The 23,615-nt window shown below is 46.1% G+C and overlaps 1 protein-coding gene across 7 annotated transcripts in view; it reads right to left on the bottom strand.

The window, feature by feature from the left end:
- The window catches only part of nfic (nuclear factor I/C), a 132,563-nt gene that overhangs the window by 22,093 nt on the left and 86,855 nt on the right, over positions 1-23,615 (bottom strand). For 6 of the 7 annotated variants that reach the window (XM_017466992.3, XM_053680448.1, XM_053680446.1 and 3 more), the window contains 4 exons: positions 14,496-14,570; positions 10,174-10,248; positions 3,217-3,340; positions 1,413-1,537 (listed from right to left, as the gene is read on the bottom strand). In XM_017466992.3, coding sequence (XP_017322481.1) covers positions 1,413-1,537; positions 3,217-3,340; positions 10,174-10,248; positions 14,496-14,570 — 399 coding nt within the window. The remainder of the gene's footprint in view (positions 1-1,412; positions 1,538-3,216; positions 3,341-10,173; positions 10,249-14,495; positions 14,571-23,615) is intronic. The other variant, XM_053680447.1, reaches the window with a different exon arrangement.

The following is a 23,615-nucleotide window of genomic DNA, read 5'->3' as shown; positions in this document are numbered from 1 at the left end:
AGCCGATATCTCGCAAGGATAGTGTTTTAAAGTTCAGAATGAATAAGAAACGCTTCCGTTTGTCTGTAGGCAAACGCCGCCCCCGTGTGCATAACTCTCGCAGAACTTGTGAACTGAATAGCGCTCAAGTCCAGAGTCATGAAATTCTGTTATTAAATAACTCGATTCTGAAAACGCCGATTTCGCCTAAATATCTAATGAAGGTCAACGTATTCGCGGCTCCGCCTTCCAGCAAATCGAACAGAAAGATCTAAAGTCGACGCTAAGCTGGACGTCCCCGATCTAGAGTTTAAACCACGACGTGTGTGTTTTTGTAAAGAACTACGACAACAAGACCGTCACGGACGATCCGACCCCGACCGATTCCGCTTAAAGACTTTTCAACTGTAGCTCGACACCACCGATGGGAACTAAACACAGGAACAGGTTTTACATTTAGTCACTGGCACAAACATCGAAAACCTAAACACAACTCTGATTACACAGCAAACATTATGTTACAACCACCACAACTACATTATAACCACATGTAAGACAGCACACACACACACACACACACACACACACACGCTCCTAAAGTAGCTCACAGTATGGTTTATATAACCACCATGTGACCTAGTTTCGCTGCAGCCAGGTTTGCCCTGCCCAGGTGTTTCAGCTCTGCTTACACTGCAGTTTCTGTCTCTCTCGCTCTCTCTCTCACACACACACACACACACACACACACACACACACAGAGAGTCACGCACATACAAACACACATCAAGAATTTTCATGCCGTGAATCAGACCCATGAGGCCCCACTGGTGTTTATAAAGGCAAATAAATACATATTTAAAGTAGGACATCATTTGTCGTACTTTCGTAAGTTTAAAGTCGATTCACAATCCAAGCAGCCAAGCAGCGGCGTGAGGCTCCGAGGTAAATCTTCGTCCAGAAGACGACATGTTTGTCTAAAGTACTTTAAAGGTTGGAAGAAGGTGGAAGAACTCGAGTGTCCTGCGCGGAGCCCTGACCTCAACCCTGACCTGAACACCTTTGGGATGAACTGGAACGCCGACTGCACCCCAGACCTCCTCATCATGCCGACGTCGGTACCTGATCTCGCTAACGCTCTTGTAGCCGAGTGAACACAAATCCCCACAGCCACGCCCTAAAATCTAGTGGAAAGCCTTCCCGGAAGAGTGGCGCGTATTATAACGGCGGAGGTGGAATACATCGGGAATGTGATGTTCAACAAGCACTTCTCACACTTCTCAATCATATACTAGCCATTTATGTAGCATGAATACACTTCAGACAAGTGTAAAGAGTATAGTGTATATGTATATGTATATGTATATGTATAGCGCTCATGTGAAGTCTCTTGGAGGTCAAAAAAAAAAAAATCCTCTTTATTATATGCCTCTAACCTCCTTCCATCTCGTCCTGCCAGTTTCGGGAGCTGCTAGCGGGAGAGTTGGGTGAGGTGTAGTATTCGCCCCCGGGGCTGGTGTCGATGTCACCCTCCACAGAGCTGGACTTCTGCCTCTTACTCCTGGACGAGACAAACACAGAGACGGATTAGCAAGGATGGGTCGAGAAAACAGATCTGAGTGTTAGTCGACCCAGATCGATGCAAATTCACCACACGGTATAAACGACACACATGGACTGGAAGCAGCACACACTCACACACTCACACACGGATGCCGGCTACTGGATAGCTGCAGCTTGGCAAAAAGTTTACTTTCTTTGAACTTGGCAGGGTGTTTATTGAAAAAAGAAAAAAAAGAGCATTCATCAAAGCTAGCAGGGACAGTGAAGGAGAAGAGATAAATCACAAAGCCCAGAGGGCTGCTGTCATCAGAGTTCTCAAACAAACACACACACACACACACACACACACACACACACACACACTTGGTGTCTGCATAGATCTTTCTCTAACCCTCTGCATCAATCAAAAAAGATTTACATTTATTCATTTGGCACATGCAAGAAAACATACAAGTACATGGAAGAACACCGGAGGGTTAGGGGCCGTGCTCAAGAGCTGCTGTTTAATTAATTAACATCTTCTGACCAATCAGAATCGAGCATTCATCAGCGTTGTAGTATACACAGTCCGTACAGGATTTTGCAGAGTTTTTTTTTTTTTTTTTCAATGATTGCTGTGGCCAAAAATGCTTTATTTTTCTGCAGGTTTTTTTTATTTTTCTTCAAAATTTTGAGGTTTTTTGCGCTTTATTTTGCGGAAAACTTAAAATTGCAGGAAATTGTCCTTCGGGATTAGGGATGCGCGCTACGACTAGTCTGGAAGTTTCGCAACCGACTAGTAGACTGGTCTACAAGTAAGAAACCCCCAGAAGACTTTTTAAAAAATGTTGAAAATGTAAAAAAAAAAAAAAAAATCTGCCCCCCCCCCCCCCCCACCCGAATGTTTTATTTGAATGTTATTAAAAAAAAACAAAAAAGGTTTTAAAATGAAGCATTAAAAATGGCAGTAATTTGAACAGTGAAATCTTGAGTATTATTTTTTTTCCCGTCTAATCGACTGTTGTTTTCAGTGTCCGCTAGTAGCAGCTTTACCGTTTGGTCGACTAGTCTCGCACGTCCCTAGTCGTGATGACGTCACGTGACGCGCCTCGCCCCAACTCCGCGGGAAAATCTGCGGAAAATCTGAAAAACCGCGGGCGCCTCCGAATATTGTGGAGTTTGCCCGATTTTATGTTCATATTTCTGCGATCGCAAAAATCACGAAATCCTGTGAATTTCTAGCACGCAGCCGTTTAGTAGCTATCGTAGATAGAGCTACAATATGGAATATCAACAGAATATGGAGGCTGCGATGGATTATGTGCAATAACTGGAACAAAAACGCTCACGGCACGTGAAGTACTGCAGGAGCTGCTTTAAAACGTTCAAGCTACGAGGAAATCAATTCAGTGATAATTCGACACAATTAATAAATCAATTTCATCAACAAACTCAAGCTGAGCAAACTTTAATGTGTAGTGCCAGGCATATCAGGAGGTAATAGAAAGAAATAGCTAAGAAAGAACTGCAAGCAAGACGCTTCCAGAAAATGAAGCTTGGGCAACTTAATATTGATTATATACATCATTTAAGGTCGTATCAATAGCATTTTTCAGACCAAAATGGGCATCCTACTTAGCATTAAACAATCAGGGGCATCATGGGGCAGTTTATTTAGCTCTGGGTGTGTATACTGACCCGCTAGAGGAAGTGCTGGGTAGGGTTCTCCTCATGGTCACGCCTGTAGGGTTCAGATCGTACGCCAGGTGTCCCTGCAGCTCCCCGAGAGAGAAGTTCGGCCCTGTTCCTGTCACCACCGGCGCTACACACGATAAAAAATAAATAAATAAATAAATAAATAAATAAATAGACACAGTTTAAAATCTGACTTTTAAAAAATGTACATACACGGTAAAACACTACTGCTTTCGAGACCCAGAGAGAACACTTAACGAACCAAGGTTTACGTTCTTATCCTGGCAAGTTAGCTTTCTGTTATCCAGCTAGCATTAAAAGGAAGGATCAACAACTTTACATGAATATCCCTTAAAACTGTAAACAAAAATAAATCCCAAAAAGGAATAAAAATGACGTTAAAATCCTCTCAAAAATACCGTCAGTTTGATTCTTGTGAGCTAGCTAGCTAACATTAGCAGCAAAGATCAAGAACATTTATAAAGACATCACTCGAGGTGTTAGCCAGCTAGCTCCGTAGTGGTTAATAACACATCACTCAGAAAGCATTCAAAATGACTTCATAAACCCTGTCAGGTTGTTTATCTTAGATATTCAATTAGCTTTACCGTGAAGATTACGTACATTTACAAATACTTCAAATTCCTCACAGAAATCCTGTCAGGTTAGCTTACTTTAGCCAGCTAGCTTGCGTTAGCAGTAAAAAGGAATAACGTTTCTGAATATTTATTAAAGGTCCTCTCAGGAATCCGATCAGGTTAGATTCTTTTAGCTAGCTAGCCAGCGCTAGCAAAATCCCTCTCAGGTTACCTCATGTTAGCCAGGCAGCTCCCTAACGTTATAAATATTTAGAAATATTCTCATGAATCCCCTCAGAAACTCTGTCAGATTGGCTCACGTTAGCCGGATAGCTGGAGCTAGCAGTGAAGCGTATATTATCTCTGAGAAATCATGTGAGGTTTGCTAGCTAGCTGGCCAGGATTAGCAGGAACGCTTTAAGACCATTTATACATATTATTCAGAAATCTGCTCAGTCTTGTCGAGTTGCCTCGTGTTAGTCAGCCTCTTTAGCATTAGCAATGAAGATATTTATGAATGAACATCACTTAATTCATCCTAATTTTCACTCCTAACTCTAGCTAGCTGGCTAACGTGAGTGAAATCTTATCAGGTTTGGTAGTTTACTAACAACATCCGTGAAAATACAAAAACATATACATGTTAATGACTTCTTTTTTCCTGATTTCCTGCTTGAACCCAAAGAAATCCACATTCATATAGGGACATAACGGCAAGCCCAAATTTCCTGATTTTATTTAAGTAATCCTTTGGTCAGAAATCGAATAATCCACCCCAATCTTAATTACTACATATAATCTGTATTACAGATATGGCATGACACCTTGCTTAAACACTTTTGTGTATGGGTTTGTTTTTGTGAACTGTCAGGACCAAAAATGTCCTTATTATGTAGGAAAACCAGAAAAAAACAGGGGTAAGGTACCGTTCCAGGAAGGAAAGAAAAAAAAAAGTTTTTTTTTTTTTTTTTAAACTGAAAGGGTAAAACAATTTGTCTATGATTACAGACGTTAGTGTTATTCTTATTGCATATTCGTAGTTACATGCATACAATATATACATTACATATGTATAATCCTCTGTCTTGAAGTGTGTGTGTGTGTGTGTGTGTGTGTGTATATGTGTGTGAGTGAGTGTGTGTTCCCTACTATTCACTAAAACAGCCAATTAAATAGCCACTGTGACTGAAGGCATGCTGTTTCAGATGAACTTTAACCTGTGCTGAATATTTTTTCTGGTTCCACTGTGGATTATGAACAGCACTGTAGCATGATCGATTGCAGGGCTATGGTACACAAGTGTAAAGGCCAGTGGTGGGCTGTGATTTACAGCGCTGAAGGCCAGTACTGCAGTATACATGGCTGTTTAATAGGTTAGATAGAGTCTTAGGGGACGAGGCTGCAGTAAGACGTTGTGCCGATCTACACTAAAGGTCTACAGGCGGTACAGCCGAGGACATTTAATATGAAACAGTGCTGGACTTGAGCTAATAATCTTAAAACTTTAAGGCTTAATAGTTTATTTTCATCTATCCGATCATGGAACATCAAGATCCGGAGCTTATCCCAGGAACGCTGGAGGGATCGTGCGAATCGGGAATGCAGCCTGGATGGGACCCACACTTACACACTTATTCGCACCTACAGGCACTCTAGAGCAGCCAATCAACCTAACAGCATGTTTTTAGACATTTGGAGGAAACCGGAAACGTCATATAGACACTAAACCCGAGCTCAGGATCGACCTGAGGACCCTTGACCTGTGATGTGGCGGGAGCAGCCATCTGGAGTGCACTTTTACTTGATTTCCTGTCAAGATCTAAACATTATACTAGATAAATAACACTTCATATAGCTACATCATTTACAGCTGAAAGCACTCCGATTTTCTGCTTTCGCTTACAAATTCTAACTGCTAGCCATATCTCTCAGAGCCATATCTCCCTACAGCTCTCGCCTAGCGTCCCACTGAAGCTAAGCAGGGTTGAGCCTGGACAGTCTCCTCTATGGGAGACCTCCTGGAGAAAACTAAGGTTGCTGCTGTAAGTGGTATTAGTGAGGCCAGCAGGGGGCGCCCACTCTGTTGACTGTGAGGGTCCTAATGCCCCAGTATAGTGACGGGGACACTATACCGTAAAAACAGCACCGTCTTTCGGGTGAGACGTTAAACCGAGGTCCTGACTCTCTGTGGTCATTACAAGTCCCAGGAAACTTATCGTATGGGTGTGACCCTTTAATACCGGAGAGCGTCCCACGGCTATCAGTTCAACACTGACCGTTTGGAAACGACCGATAAATAAATTGTTTGTCAGAAGCATTCTCCTTTACATGTCCCCTGAGTTGGTCTCGATTATTTCACTAGGGCCTCACTGGGAGATTCGCATATTACACAAACAAACTCGTTATGCAGATTGAATCCTCCCAAGAGAACATAATGAGAATCAGTAGTCTGTATAATTAACAACGGTTCTGAGAGTCAGCACAAACGTCAGACTCACTCCAGATACAGTACAACCAGGTACGAGTTACGCACGTGCTCGGCCTCGATTTCAGTCAGTCCGACCCCTTCGTGGATTCCTAAACGTGCCACGACTTCATCGCTACATCATGTGATGGGTGTGAAAAGTGATGCTTCATGCACAGACAGTTCTAAATATCAGGTCTAGGTGTCGTTAATTAGCCGATTATATATATATATATATATATATATATATATATATATATATATATATATATATATATATGAAGATGATTGATTTTTTTTTTTTAAGCACAAGTTCCATCTTTTCTAAAACAGAGAGACATGACGTCCAGGAGATTGGAGCAGGTGACAGGTGTGTGATGGGGAGAACGGTACACGACTGTGATCAGATCAGGCTGCATTATTTAGTGAGCTGACAGCCGCTTAATGAATGTTTTACTGTCTCATTTTACCCGCCATCCATCACCGTTCATTCACCAACACCATACAGCTATCACACTGCAGGTCAGGAGCAATACGCTTTCCAAACCTAATTACTCACTGACTTATTCTCCATCACTCACACACACACACACACACACACACACACACACACACACACACACACACACACACACACTCTCACTCACTCACACTCACTCACTCACACACTCTCTCACTCACTCACACACTCACTCTCTCACTCACACACTCACTCACACACACACACACACACTCACACACACTCTCTCACTCACACACACTCACTCTTTTACTCATTCACTCACACACAGACACACACACTCACTCACACACACTCACTCATTCACTCAATCTCTCACTCACTCACACACTCACTCACGCACACACTCACTTTCACTCACACACACATACACACTCACTCTCTAACTCACTCACACTCTCTCACTCATTCACTCTCTCACTCACTCACACACACTCACTCTCTCACTCATTCACTCACACACACACACTCTCTCACTCATTCACTCACTCTCTCACACGCTCACTCTTTCACTCATTCACTCACACACACTCTCTCACTCACTCACTCACTTTCACTCACTCACTCACACACTCACTCACACACACACTCACTCACAACACTCACTCACTCACACAGATACTAACTCACTCACTCTTTCACACACTCACTCACTCACACAGATACTCATACAAACACTCACTCAGTTACTCACTCACTCACTCACTCACACAGAAACTCACTCACTCACTTTCTCACACACTCACTCACACAGATACTCACTCACTCACTTTCTCACACACTCACTCACACAGATACTCACTCACTCACTTTCTCACACACTCACTCACACAGATACTCACTCACTCACTTTCTCACACACTCACTCACACAGATACTCACTCACTCTCTCACACACTCACTCACACAGATACTCACTCACTCACTTTCTCACACACTCACTCACACAGATACTCACACATTCACTCACTTTCTCACACACTCACTCACTCACTCACACAGATACTCACTCACTTACTTACACACTCACTCACTCACTCTTTCACGCACTCACGCAATCAGATACTCACTCACTCACTCTCTCACACACTCACTCACTCACACAGATACTCACTCTCTCACTCACAGATCCTCACTCGCTCACTCACACAGATACTCACTCTGTCACACACTCACTCACACACTCACACAGATACTCACTCTCTAACACACTCACTCACACAGATACTCACTCACTCACTTTCTCACACACTCACTCACACAGATACTCACACATTCACTCACTTTCTCACACACTCACTCAGATACTCACTCTCTCACACACTCACTCACACAGATACTCACTCACTCACTCACTTTCTCACACACTCACTCACACAGATACTCACACATTCACTCACTTTCTCACACACTCACTCAGATACTCACTCTCTAACACACTCACTCACACAGATACTCACTCACTCACTCACTTTCTCACACACTCACTCACACAGATACTCACACATTCACTCACTTTCTCACACACTCACTCAGATACTCTCTCACACACTCACTCACACAGATACTCACTCACTTACTTACACACTCTCACTCACTCACTCTTTCACGCACTCACTCAATCAGATACTCACTCACTCTCTCTCTCACTCACTCACTCACACAGATACTCACTCACTCACACAGATACTCACTCACTCACACAGATACTCACTCACTCACACAGATACTCACTCATTCTCTCACTCAGATACTCACTCACTCACACAGATACTCACTCACTCACTCACTCACACAGACACTCACTCATTCTCTCACCCACTCACACACACACACACTCACACAGATACTCACTCTCTCTCTCTCTCACTCACTCACTCACACAGATACTCACTCACTCACTCACACAGATACTCACTCACTCACTCACTCACTCACTCACACAGACACTCACTCATTCTCTCACCCACTCACACACACACACTCACACAGATACTCACTCTCTCTCTCACTCACTCACTCACACAGATACTCACTCACCCACTCACACAGATACTCACTCACTCACTCACACAGACACTCACTCATTCTCTCACCCACTCACACACACACACACACTCACACAGATACTCACTCTCTCTCTCACTCACTCACTCACACAGATACTCACTCACCCACTCACACAGATACTCACTCACTCACACAGATACTCACTCACTCACTCACACAGACACTCACTCATTCTCTCACCCACTCACACACACACACTCACACAGATACTCACTCACTCACACAGATACTCACTCACTCACACAGACACTCACTCATTCTCTCACCCACTCACACACACACACTCACACAGATACTCACTCACTCACAGATACGAACTCATTCACTCCCACACTCTCACTCTCTCATTCACTCTGTCCCCTCACTCTCTCATTCACTCATTCACTCACTCACTGATCTCTCAGATCTCTCACATACTCACTCACTCACCTCACTTGTTTTCTATCCACTCACTATAGGGTTTTGACCGCCAACATATTCGAACTATTCTTGCCACTAAGCCAGAGTGTAAAAAATTTGAAAATATTTTCACATAATTGAGACGAGTAGTGTTTGACAGACCGGCTTGGCCTCTTCTGCAGAGAGGGGTGTCAATTTTGATTATACGCATCTCGTGGGAGCAGCAAGCGACTGTGTTCAGTGTGACAGCGTGTGTACGTGTGAGAGCGGCAGCGTGGAGAACACGAGTGTCTCCGGAATGAGTTGAAGCGTTTCAGGCCGTTACAGCACCTTGAGGCCGAGCGCAGCACTGCAGTAATGTGAGCTACATCACAGTCCACTGGCTACACACACACACACACACACACACACACACATGTCCCAGCTGTGCAGAGACTCTGTGGATAAACAGGGCCGGCCCAGCTGGGAAACACATCGTGACGTGGCTCTCAGAGATCTTAAAGCGCTATGGGATAAGCTGTGCTGGAATTCACACGACTTTTCACACACACACACACACACGCACCGATATCCAGCGAAACGTTTAACACACACTCAAATGCACGTCGTTCGTCCTTACTGTAGGATTTTTCTGTCCTTTTCCTCACTCATGGCTGTTTTACACTCCATTTCATTACCACATACATGACACACAGACTTCTTTCCTGCCTAAACTCAGGGCTTGATGATGTCATCGAGACCCTCACTCTTTCTCTAGTGATTGGCTGTAGGCTCCTGCCAGTCAACATGTACTCAGACTTAAAAATAAACAACACTCCCCCCAAACCCCCCCACCCCCAACCACCCATTAACTGGGTGTAAATGAAGTGTTTGGGTTGTTATGCTGCTCTGTTTGGAGATTAAGAGAGAATAATGTTTAAGCTCCTTACTTCTGGACACTTGTACCAGTTCGGTCACGTTGAACACTCCCGATGTGACAAAGCTCTCCTGAAACTCGGGCCCATCTGCGGAAGAGGAAAATGGAAACAAAGGAACAATGCGGTAGTGTCTCTTTAAAAGCCCAGAATAATTATATCATTATCATCACAACACAAAGACACAATACGCCGATTGTTATACTTTGTTTCCAGTTAAACGACCGAAACGGTTTAAAAATAACAAACATCTCGGGCCTGAGCCAAAGGGATGGAAGCACTGTACTGCTGTGATAGAAATATACAATATACAGTCAACTCCAGAATTATCGGCACCCTTGGTGAAAATGAGCGAACGTCACGGTGAACACTCGGCGAGTTCTATTTAAACGGCGTTTTTCCGGACGATCGGTCCTCCCAGCCATACTGCGTGAATTTGCTGATAATTCGGAGTTAAAAAAAAAAAAAAACCCAAAACAAAACAAAACAAAACTGAGCATCGGTACGGTTTAATAACGTTCGACCCTCTTCCGTGCGGACCGCTCGACCGCATTCCCTTCCTCTGTGTTCGCTCTTCATCAGGAAAACGTTTTTTTCGTGGAAAGGCCTCCACGCCTGCAGAGGGCGCTCTCGCCTGAGTGCTAACCGCTTCTATACAACACAACTTCCTGTTTGCAGACTACGCAGAGCACAGTGAACGTCCGTTAACGCGACGTCTCGCTCGATATGTTCCGAGTCTCATACTCCGCGTGCTCCGTGTCTGTGTTTCGCCCGCTGTGGTCACGACTGCGCTTTTATCTGGTTTCATTCTGGCTCTGTGGGTTTGTCCATCGGCTGCATTTTGAGCTTTTATCTCGGACGCCGTTTCGGATTTTTATATAGATATATATAGGCGTCCCGCGCATGGGTCCTCCAAGGTCCCGTTCGTCACAGTTGTGCTTTTTAGGAACATTTGAAAAGCACGTAATGCCGATACCGAAGTACTTCTGGAAGACAGGTTTGGGGTTAAAATATCCTGGGGTTCAGTGAATTCATTTTGTCACCAATCCTGGATCAGAACCTTCACGAAACCTTCCCAAACCTCCATAATCCAGCCACCATTTTGCTTTTGGATGGCGTTCATGGCCAAGAAAGTCAACACACGATGCCAAGTGATTAACGTTATGGAGGTAGATCTCAAATTTCCTACCAAGTTCTCCAGGCTTGGGAAAGGTTTCTAACGAGGCCTCGATTGTTATGTCTTTTTACATATACGCTGTTCCACAGTGCTGCTTCTCGAATTAGAACGTACGGTATCGATTCATTTTTTTTAATCGCAGCGGCGCCGACGGTAGTTCTGGCTCGGACGTAAACGATAGGTTCATATGAATGCACTTATTTAAATGCGATATCGTTTCTATAGTAACCGTTTATCTCCAGAAGACCTGGACGCACGCTGGACGCGCCACAATTCTGCCCGTAATTCTAAGACTAATACATATCAGATTTAAAAGAACAACAACGTCATTTAACAAAGAAAATAATATAATCGTTCGACATGGTGAAGCCTTTTTTATTTATTTATTTATTTATTTATTTATTTATTTAGCTAGGGGAGGTTTAGATAACATTCTATGGAAGGAGTCTCCAGTGTCAGCGCTTCTGGAACAGTCAGTAAGTTTTCCAGTTTCTCTGTGACACGTCAACCTGTGTTTTTGTATGATTTTTTTCTTCTTCTTCCCTTATTAACTTCAATAGAGAGTAAAAAATGTGAAAAAAGAGAGAGACCGGAGACGGAGGGCTGGTGTATAGCTGCTATAACGCGAGTGACGACAGGAACTGACTTGTTTCGGATGTTCCACAACATTTAAACGTGAAACTATAAACGGTTTAAAAAGAAAAAAAAAAAAGCATGATGTCGTTCGTTAATAAATGAGAAACGGTAATCACTGGGAAAACGTTGACGGATGGCACACTTTGAGACGTGGGCACGTCGCAACGCCTCGACGCTTCCCCGACAGCACGCGTTACTCCGTATTTATCTCGTCCACGCTACGACGGACGACGAAGACATCCGGCGTTCGTTCACCGTACCCGCTTTTGCCGTCGTATTTAGTCAAACGTAGTTTTGCAAACAGGGAGATGATCCGGGGTGCCGATAATTTTGCAGTACACGTTCTAAGAGGAAATTCAAAGTATACATTAAAAAAAAAAAAAAAAAAAAAAAAAGACGTCTGCACAGTGTGCGAGTAAAGAATGCGAAGGTTTGTGTGTGATGTTTATTTTATATCCATTTCTCATTTATTTATTTATTTATTTATTTATTTATTTATTATACCCTTTTCCCTCGGTCTCCCGCCTTAAAGAGTGCGAGTCATTCGAGAGTTAACGCTCCACAGATGTGCGTGTCATATCCGAGTTCACAGCTGGGTTTGAAGGGGATTATTTTGACCCCCAGATGGCGCAGTTCGTCTGATCGGATGCGGATTATGAACGCTGAAGGAGGCCACACTCAACACACACACACTCAACACGCACACACGCACACACTCTCGTTGGCAATCACATGAGAGCAGAAAACGCAGAAACCAGAGAATCCAGAATTCGGATTAAATTACACAAAGAGTAAATAAATTAAGAAATGTCAGCGGTTCATCTTATGATCGAGCCGCGTCTAGCCTCGGGGTTGTGCTCGGGCGGCTTGATCTGTGCGCGACGTGAGCTTCGGGATGTTCTGTCCCCGCCCCCCCCCCCCCCCCCCCCCCCCTTACACGTAAATAAATACATCTTAAAATCGAATGATTTGATGAAAGCGTCAGAGTTTTCTGGGGGGGGGTGGGGGGTGGTTGAATTCAGTATGAGCAAGCATGTTTCGTGTGGTTGGGAAGCATGTGTGTGTGTGTGTAGTAAGGTGTGTGTTGGAGGTGTAGAAGGGTGTGGGTTTGCTAGGTTAAGCTGAGCTCTATGTAGGTTGCGCTGTGTAAACAGGATGTTTGTACAGTGTGGGAACGTGCTCGGAGAGCTGCGCTGCACTGTACGCTTTCTGCTTCACACCTCCACACACTCTCACCTGACCACATACACATGAACTCGTTGCGCGCGCACACGCACGCACGCACGCACGCACAAACATAGAGAGGAAGACATGCATGAACAAGCAAAAACGACACAGATTTTTGCAGCTCTCACACATCCACACACCCATGCACATGCTCACAGGATGAATTCAATGCTTCAGACATGCTTCGGATGAAAGAAAATACGCAAATGATTACCTTCACAGAGGTAACCCTACGAATGAAATCGGGTATTTCCTGATCTTGACTTGATTTTTATGAAGAAGTCATCGCCGTACTGTATTTATCGTTATGAAATATAAAAATCTAAGTGATACTGCAAGTAGGTAATAACATGCACTCATTACAGACACTCTGCGGGTTCTATAAGGCATGTAGTGGGCATATGTAGACGTATTTAAAACTATAACATGCGGTAAGAAGCGATACGCGAGCGCTTCTTTATCGACTCCAACGTAAGGTTCGTGAAGAGCAATACGAGACTCGTAACCAGAGTACAGCACAGGGGTCAAGACACAGCACAGATAGAGAGAGTTAACGTAGGCGTTGAGGAAGTAGTGAAACTAAGCAAACAAGTTCACGAGACTTTGTTATCCAGGAACGAGCGGATCAAAGTGGACGGACGAATGAGCTTTGAGAGAACACAGAACAGGTGAACACGGTCAGGTAACAAACAGGACAAGACGGGACTGCCTCACAAGCATTTGTGCTGTTCGTCACTATGGCAACCGTGACGTGAAGGGGGATTACCGTGACGAATGAGAATGGATTAAGAATCAATTATACAAATGATCCCGGTTAATACGTATTTAAAAAGGAGCTAGAGATTAGACAGGGAGATGCTAACGGGGTATGGATGCGATGTGATTTAATAAAGAGAGGGACACAGTGATCGCGTTTGGTTGTTTTTACGGCCGCAGCATCCATGCAGAACACGGATCCTACACAGGGCGGGGGACACCGTCGCACAAATACTACGGACACTTTGGAAATGCCAATCGGACTACGGCGCGTGTCTTTGGACCGGGGGAGGAACCCGGAGTACCCGGAGGAAACCCCCGAAGCGCGCTAACCGGTAAGCCACCGTGCCTCGGATGCTTGCGAGAGCTGACAACTGGACATCACGCACTCATATGATGATGAATCAATCTAATTTGATCTCAAAGCAAATACAGACACGAGTCCTGAAATGGTTGAGTGTGTGTATGTGTGTGTGTGTGTGTATGTGCCTGTGTAGGTGTGTGTGTGTGTGTGTTTGTGCGTGTGTGTGTGTAGTCTTACCCATTGTGGCGGCTCGACTGTCTTCTTGGTCTGAGCCGATACCTGTGCGTGGACTACTGCCCTGCTCCGCCGCCTCTGAGAGAGAGACAGCGAGAGAGAGAGAGAGAGAGAGAGAGAGAGAGAGGGAGAGAGAGAGAGAGAGAGAGAGGGAGAGAAAGAGAAAAAGAGAGAGGGAGAGAGAGAGAAACAGAGAGAGAGACAGAGAGAGAGACAGAGAGTGAAAGAGAGAGAGAGTGAAAGAGAGAGAGAGAGTGAAAGAGAGAGAGTGAAAGAGAGAGAGAGAGTGAAAGAGAGAGAGACAGAGAGAGAGACAGAGAGTGAAAGAGAGAGAGACAGAGAGAGAAAGAGAAAGAGAGAGAGTGAAAGAGAGAGAGAGACAGAGAGAGAGAGTGAAAGCGAGAGAGAGACAGAGAGAGAGAGAGTGAAAGAAAGAGAGAGAGGGACAGAGAGAGAGTGAAAGAGAAAGAGAGAGGGACAGAGAGAGACAGAGAGAGAGAGACAGAGAGAGAGAGAGAAAGAGAGAGAGAGAGAGAGACATAGAGAGAGAGGGAGAGAGAGAGAGAGGGAGAGAGAGACATAGAGAGAGAGGGAGAGAGAGAGAGAGGGAGAGAGAGACATAGAGAGAGAGGGAGAGAGAGAGACAGAGAGGGAGAGAGAGAGAGAGAGAGACATAGAGAGAGAGGGAGAGAGAGAGAGGGAGAGAGAGAGAGGGAGAGAGAGAGACAGAGAGGGAGAGAGAGAGAGGGAGAGAGAGAGAGAGAGACATAGAGAGAGAGGGAGAGAGGGAGAGAGAGAGAGAGAGAGGGAGAGAGAGAGACAGAGAGGGAGAGAGAGAGAGAGAGAGGGAGAGAGAGAGAGGGAGAGAGAGAGAGGGAGAGAGAGAGAGAGAGAGGGAGAGAGAGAGAGGGAGAGAGAGAGAGAGAGGGAGAGAGAGAGAGAGAGGGAGGGAGAGAGAGAGAGAGGGAGAGAGAGAGAGGGAGAGAGAGAGAGAGAGGGAGAGAGAGAGAGAGAGGGAGGGAGAGAGAGAGAGAGGGAGAGAGAGAGAGGGAGAGAGAGAGAGATAGAGAGAGAAGGAGAGAGAGAAGGAGAGAGAGAGAGAGAGAGAGAGATCAGTTCTCACTCCGCTGATTTATTTTTTTATACCTGAAACACACACAGCGTCTCTTCGGTGTTTACTGAAAGCCGAATACGAACACATTATCCCGACTGATCAGATCATTCGCCCTAAACAAATACTAACACGCATCCACACAGGAAGTTGCTGCCTGGTTCGACTGCGTTCTTATTCACAAATTCTGCAAATCCTGCTCTCTCATTACCATGTCTGAATGAACAACCGAGTCATCTTCCCGCAGCACTGCTGTTTTTCTTTTCGGTGCTGTGCAGCGTATCCGGGGGAACGCCGGTAGGGTTCACATCGCACAGATACGCAAATACATCACCAAACATACATATGAATAAATTCATTTCCTGTACAGACCACTCCCACTTCCCACAGGTCTGAAAACAACAACACATCTCAGCATTTTCAGCAGGAAACAGATACAGATACAGACATTACCCGCTTCGGCTAAAACCGCTTACAGGTCTTATACGTTTCTCGCACGCCTCGCTGTAGACCGACAAACGTTCCGCTCCCACGTCATGACGTGAAGATCCTCTCACGACAGTTCTACGCAGAAACGTCGCGAGCCCTATCGTCGACTTTTCAGACGCGTGTCCTAGCGGCGTCGACGTTCCGAGATCGGCTTGTCGGCCATGTTTGTCCGGGTCGACGAGCAAGGAGTCCTTTCGTTGGACTTGGACAGCATTGTCTTGACGAGAACTTTGAAGTATGAAGGACAACCATTACGTCTACAGACAGACATTTATTTTATGCGACGAGGGACGACCAGCTTGACGGCCGAACACGATGAACAGCGAGCCCCGGCCTCGGGATGTGTCGACTGGCTCCCCGGTCGGCTCGAAGACGTTTTAAAGGATTAAAAACAACACCGCGTCTTTGCTGAGACGATCCGAGCCCGGATCTTCGTTCTGCGAAGACGTAGACAATTAAGGCCGTCGAGCGTGATATTAAAACTGGCTGACCGGGATAAGACCCGGTCCTTTCATGGGCCCCTGTTTTACGTCAGGACCCTCGGCGTGTACCGGTCACGGATGTCCACGGACGTCTCGGATCATACAGTGGACACGCTGGATAGTGTTTATAGGTTTATGATTGACGGCTGAGAGAATTGTGGCAGGATCTGAACTCTCCTGATGATAGGCTAAAGCTCTTCGTCACCACTCGGGAGGACCGCGTTATCGTTTCTGACGTTAAAGTAACCGGGAATGCAGATGTTTTCTATAAATCAGTGCGTGATACAGGGGTGCGGCAGTACACTCCTGAGAGCGTGGCGTAGTCACGTGGTTCATAAACCCAAGGAATAAGAAACATGCCAGAAAACCACACACCAAAACCTTCCTTTTTTTGTTCTCCCAGACTCGTTTGGCAAACCTTGACCACAAGCCAGTTGTTTCTCGCTCTCTCGCTCTCGCTCTATTTATTGGCGAAGCGACTGGATTGTACTGCCAGCATCGACGCAGCATGAAAAGGACAAAGTCAGCCTAATCCAACCATAAAACCCTTCTTTTTTTTTCTATTTGCATGAACCCCCTGGTAGATAAACACGCCGAGTACCTTCAGAGCCGAGAGGAGTTTACTGAATGCAGAAATGGGGGATGGAAAGTTTACCACAAGGTCTCTGGCAGAGGTTCAGAGAGAAGGCAGTAAAAAAAAAAAAAAGAAAAAAAAAAAGCCCCGAGTCAGATAAATAAATATAAGTGCAGCGTATCTGATAGGCCGGCCTCCATTGGCAGATCAAAGCCGAGACGAGTCTGGCCTCATGCACATGTTTGAGTTTAGCGCCCAGAGAAAGCGACGCATCATTACCGCTCACACGCTCTCGCTGACCTGCGGGTCTGAGGCTGACCGCGACGTCACACACACACACACACACACACACACTTAACATAACTGATAGAATCTATGGCTTTAGTTGTACTACAGGGAATGGGAATTATTGCCTTAATTGTATTCCACTGTATAATGGTTTGTAAGTGTTTCCATTATGCCTACTGTCCACATAATCAGTATGTAGCTTGATGGTTTGGTTCTGGTTCGGTTTAGCGGTTAGCACGTTCGCACGTTCGCACGTTCGCGTCCCTAGGGTTGGCGGTTTGATTCCCGGCTCTCCCCTGTGTGTTCTCGCCATGCATGTTCTCGGGGGTTTCCTCCCCTAGTCCAAAGACATGCGTCGTAGGCATTTCCAAATTGTCCGTAGCGTGCGATTGTGCCCTGCGATGGGTTGGCACCCCGTCCAGAGTGTCCCCTGGGATAGTCTCCAGGCTCCCCGTGAGGCTCGCCTGTGTAGGATAAGCGGTATGGAAAACGGATGGATTGATGGTTGTGCTTTTCAGGAGTAGGTGGCACGATGGTCCATGGGGGTCACATGGCAACCTCAGAGCTTCAGGATCTCGACGTTGGTCCTCAGCTTGGGATAATCTCTTTGCGGAGCTTCCTCCGGTTTAACAAATACAAATACATGTCAGGAGATGGATTGGTTGTACTCAATCGCCACTGGTGGCCTGACACGATAAACTCCCATCCCCATCCACATCCAGAGTGATTTCTCCAACCTTACGCTTATCGCCCTTACTTCTAAGATAGCATGCACCACTGCAGTGGTTTTATTAGCCCTATCTAGGGCACGGACATGTATATTAACGGTGGTCATCCCACTTTTTTTAACCAAATGTATGTCATCGCATCATTGTTTCCTGAACAAAACGGTCGACGGCGCATGGCGTTGTCGTTCACCATGAGGATAAAAGGAAGGTTCGGCACCGGTGACGCGGAAATTCCGAATCCCGAATCTCAGACGCTACCGGAATCTGAAAAGCAGAAATGCCCTGTCGGGGTTTAGCAACGCCTGACCATCTGCTAGACCACACGAGCGGATGACAAAAACGTGCATGTACGTGTCAAACACTGCTCTAGGCACAAGAAACACCAGCATGACCTCACAGGCTTTAACCACATGTTACAAACAACTGGTGAGCCTCAAACACCAAAAGAAAAAAAAAAAAAGGCGCAATTTGCTAAAGCGTGAATAAAACACATGCAGAGCTCCAGGACCTAAAGTCCTGCTGACAGTTGAGAGGGAGATTAACCAAGTGGAGTAAGCAAAGTGAGGAGGAAATAAAGGAACCGTGCTTGATCCAAAGCATCCCACCACATCTGGCGACCGATTCGCACTACAGTCGACTCACTTCTTTTTATTGATGATGTGAGCGGAAACAACACGCCGAATCCTGACGCATGTACGCGGCCTGGATCCGACCGAAGAACAGCGACGTGCCTTGCAGGCCTTCTGAGCGTAAATCTTCTGTAAACAACCTACTGAACAGGAATAATATTGTTCAGCAAGGTCCACTGAGGCCTCAAAGGTACCAGAGTCGTCTTTAAGATCTAATCACATACTCTACGTTCTTCTCCTCCAATCCTAACCTAAAGTGCCGACGGCAACTCTACGCCACCTTTTCTCCCCTAACACCGCTCTCCCGCAAGCGCTTTACAAACGGACAGTATCGCTGACGTGTACTCGAATCTGATTGGTCAGAAGGTGTCGATTCTTTCTCTATAACTGCGCCGCTGACAGCAGCTCCAGCTGCGAGGGTCGTCTTTTTTTTAAGGTGCTCGTTTGAACACGTCATCGCTTCCGTGGCAACGACTAACACGCAGAGTTTCTAGGTAACGTAACGCGCCGAGGAAACAAACGGATCGGACGACGGTTTGTAGCCGCTCCAACGCAAGCGGGACGAGAACCGACTGGTTTCCTGGACGTCATAAAAAGGTCCAAAAGCGTCGAATAATATTCTCGAGTGATACGGATGTCGGACTGCTGCGGTTTAAGAGGAGTAAAACACCGTGGCTCTGGACCGGTTCTCGAATAATCAACTTAGACGAAATACTGCCCTTTATTTACCAAGGGCGCCAATAATTCTGCAGCTAAGTGACGTAACAAAGAGCGCCGACTCCACGTCTATGGACGGTTTGATCGCGTGTACCGCCGCTAATTTCAAACGACACAGAGATGCGCCCACACCAAAACTGCGCCCGTCATCGCTGGGCTTGTGGCTGAGATGTGCAGCGCTGCCAATGCCAAGGGACTCACTCCAACCGTCTGTGTGTCTCTGTGTGTGTGTGTGTGTGTGTGTGTGTGTGTGTGTGTTTCTCTTTCAGCTATCTTCAAGATCCAAAAACCACTTCTGCCAAGAGTTGCAGCAGTTTGTAGGAAAGCCGCCCTCACGCTAAACCCCTGGCATGGCTCGCTGAAAGAGAGAAATAATAATAAAACGAGGGCGCAAGAAGGGCACACACTCGTCCTCGCTCGGAACAGTCAGAGGGCCGGAAAAAAAAAACCCCCCAAAAAAACCACACACTCTTTTAAAAACTCCACAAAGAACACACGAAATGCGTGAGGAAGTTTCTCGGAACTGAAAAGCTTAGGTGTATAAATAAATATCTATATAATATCCCCCTTTTTTTTGGCGCCAGGACACTTTTAAGAGAAAAATAGAAAAGCCAGAATGGAAAGTATGATGTAATGAAACACGCTCGAGCAACTCGCCCGGCGTCCATTTTCTCTCACGGCCGCCATTTCGTAAAACGATTCCCACATTACTAGCGTTTCTTCCACAGGGAGGAAAAAGTTTTACTGCGATCTCTCTTGGTAACGTCCGTACAAAACAAACTCCGGGGACGGCGCGGCGGCGGCGTGATGGACGGTTCTTAGTGCGCGTCTTAGTGCTGCGCGTTTTTACAGAAACGCTTCTACGCACTCGCGCTTTATACTCCTATCAGAAATCATACGGAAAGGGCTCCGGACGAGACGCCGGGAGATTCCGGCGCTCAGAGTTTCCTTTGTGTGTTCAGCAAAGTCTTCCGAGGATAACGTCCACGTTGTCCATGCTTCTTTTCAAAGTTTATTTTATTTTTTCCCCTCAGTCGGGAATCGTTCATCGACTCGGCCCTTTAACTTGTGTTATTTTTTTCTATTTTTTTTTTTGGCAGACATTTTATACGCAGAGGAGTTTGCTTGCTTTTGGCAGCCATTTTAGGTCCTTCTCGCCGTGCCATCCGAGCGAGAACACACAAAGTACGACGAAACCGACTGCGCGGTGCCAGCATGTGGACAGAGAGAGACGGAAAGAGAGAGAAAACTGGCAACGGCTATCTGGATTCAAAACGCGCGTGTGTGTGTGTGTGTGTGTGAGGGAGCTATAAACAGTATAACAGTGTGTATGTGTGCGTGTGTGTGTGTTTGAGAGGGAGAAAGTTTTAGCTGTGGAAATGACCTAATGAGAAAGACATTCCTTGCGCTTAGCTCAGCTTCAGAAATGAGTAACAGCTAAACAACAATTTGAGGAGATATTACATAAACAGGCCGGGCTGAGAGACATAGTAAAAGAGTTCTCTCTCTCTCTCGCACTCTCTTTTTTTTTCTGGAGGGCCAAAAAAGAAACAAAAGCGGTAAATCATTACAATGCCACTCATACACAACTACACAAATGCATAAAGTACATAATAAGAACCATGAGTTCAAACTGGCGCCGGTACAGCGCGTGTCACTTGTGTTTATTTCTGCGGCGAGCCCGACGTGAAACACGCCTCGGCTCCGAGACTCGGAGTCAGAAACGATTCCGCGATACGGATATGACGACCGGCATGGCGAGACATCATTCGGGTTCGTGCCTCGACGCTCCCGATCCTCAGAGCCGACCGCGGGTCCGGCCGGCAGGGGGCGCCGAGGCTACCGTTCCCGGCGCCCCCCGCCGCAACACTGAACCAATTACTATCTCCGTTTACGCTACGCGAATGGAATTCCATACAGACCTCTTTTATAAAAGACCGCGCAACGTGATCATTAAAACACAGGTCCCGACCGCAGCCTGCTTTCTCGCTGCTCCAAGGCTACTTTATGCCCTTAATCTGTTTCTGGATCTGTAAAACGTCCTGCTAGGACACACTAGAGCTTAAAGTTGGCAAGACTATTCGCAATACGGCGCCTGTTACCATACAGAGCTCGCAATCGGATACAAATAGAAATCCGATCCTTACACGAGAGCAAGGTTAGGAGGGGAGGGGGGAAAAAAACGGGATCGCGTCAAGCGAAAAAAACAACAAAAAAAACCCCCACGAGGGATCAGATTAAATCGGAAAAAAATAAGGTCACCGAGATCCACTGAAGCTAAAGCTTAAACAGATCGCCTGGAATATATCTTTTTCTGTGCACTCAAGCTATAAAGCTAACGCCGCTAACAAGTAAAGGAAGATAAAAGCGAGCGGTTTAGAAGAAACACCGAAACGCTTTCATTCGTGCCGCTCCACATCGGCGTCAGATTCAGGCAGGGGGCGTGGCTTAAAGTTTAAAGGGTCGAACTGTATATTAGAAGTGATTCGGATGAAGTTACGGTCAATGGTCTGCACTTATATAGCGCTTTTTTAAGCTTGCAATGCGCTTTACACTGGTTCTCATTCACGCATTCACACACACACACACACACTCACACACACACACACACACCAACGGTAGCAGAGCTGCCACGCAAGGCGCTAACTTGCCATCGGGAGCAACTTGCGGTTCAGTGTCTCGCCCAAGGACACTTCGGTACGTGGAGTCACGTGGGCCGGGAATTGAACCGCCGACCCTACGATTAGTGGACGACCCCCGAGACATGTCCCCACAAGATAGTCCGGTCCTTGTGAGGACATTTGTTTCCCACCATGACATAAACGTTCAGACTGGCCAGTCCTCCTCGACGCTTGCGATTGGTTTCACTGCGGCCTTGGCGAGCGCAGACCCGAGCGTTCGATCCGAACGTGATTCAGAGCCGACAGCATCGGAGACAGCACTGCACTTCTCGATGCTGTGAATTATGACATGTGTGTCCCTCCTCACTGATGGTGTTACTCAGAGCCTCGCTTTCCAGCGGTCCCGCAGGAGCACGGTGCGCTCCTCATCTGATTCAGCTCCTTATGTATCCCTGCCGGACGCCCGGTGTTCTCGGGATAGACTCCGGACCCGACGCTCGGGATGAGGATGTTTAATGAAGAACGATACGTGTCCGAAGTCCGTTTACCCATCAGCGGCTTTTCCAGCTTTCCCGCCTTTTAGAATTGTTTTTTTTCGTTGTTGTTTTTTTTCCACGAGTCCTATAGCCATGCCCGGGTACAAAAAGTCCAGAGCTCACCTCCAGTTAGTGATTGAATTCTCAATCTCCAGCTCAAAGCGCATGAGCAAGCGTCAAACAAGCTAATCGTGCTCAACAGGAACGCGCGGAAGACACTAAACGGTGTCTCAAACGCCTCCTGACGTTCCGGGTCCATGAAAATGTGGCCCAAGAGACCGCAGGATGAAGAACGGAAGTGTCCCAAACCACATGCTCCTTCAAACTGTCTCAAGCAAGAACTTTAAGCTCGGACGCTAGCAATCGGGACACACGCACCGAGACAACGAGGACCATTACCGCCACGTGAGCCGATTAAAACCACGACGCGGCGCTTTTCGGAAAGCGGAAACCTTTTGCCGCGTTCTCTGCTGACGTACAGTACGAAGTGACGATTAAAACACGTCCATAGCGGAAAAAACGGTGCGACGGAGAAGGACGAAAGAGTGATCGTATTGTTAAAAAAAAACCCAAACAGACACGTTTTGTTTATTTTATTTGTCTTACGTTATCAGTGTTAGACCATGTGCACGAGCGTGGGCTGTATAAGGCCCTGTCGATGAGCTGTTACTATGGAAACGATAACGCTTTAATGCGAATACAAACTTGCGATTTGAAGCTGCACTGCTGTGAGCGCCGCTCTTATAGAAAACGAATCGACACGCACCTCCTGACCAATCAGATTTGAGAATGCAACAGTGCTGTGGTATGATTTCTCTTAATGTAGCTTTATCTTTTTTTTTGCTGACGTACTCGGGTTTAACGTGACTGTAGATTCAGCAGAATCTCTTCTTTTTTTTGCACTCTGTATAGGACTCCTAATCAATCTCCCATCTATAATTACATTTT

Source organism: Ictalurus punctatus, chromosome 5 (assembly GCF_001660625.3).
Source record: "Ictalurus punctatus breed USDA103 chromosome 5, Coco_2.0, whole genome shotgun sequence".
Taxonomy (NCBI): Eukaryota; Metazoa; Chordata; class Actinopteri; order Siluriformes; family Ictaluridae; genus Ictalurus; species Ictalurus punctatus.
Note: the sequence above shows the minus strand (reverse complement) of the source record. Positions and strands in the feature narration are given on the sequence as shown.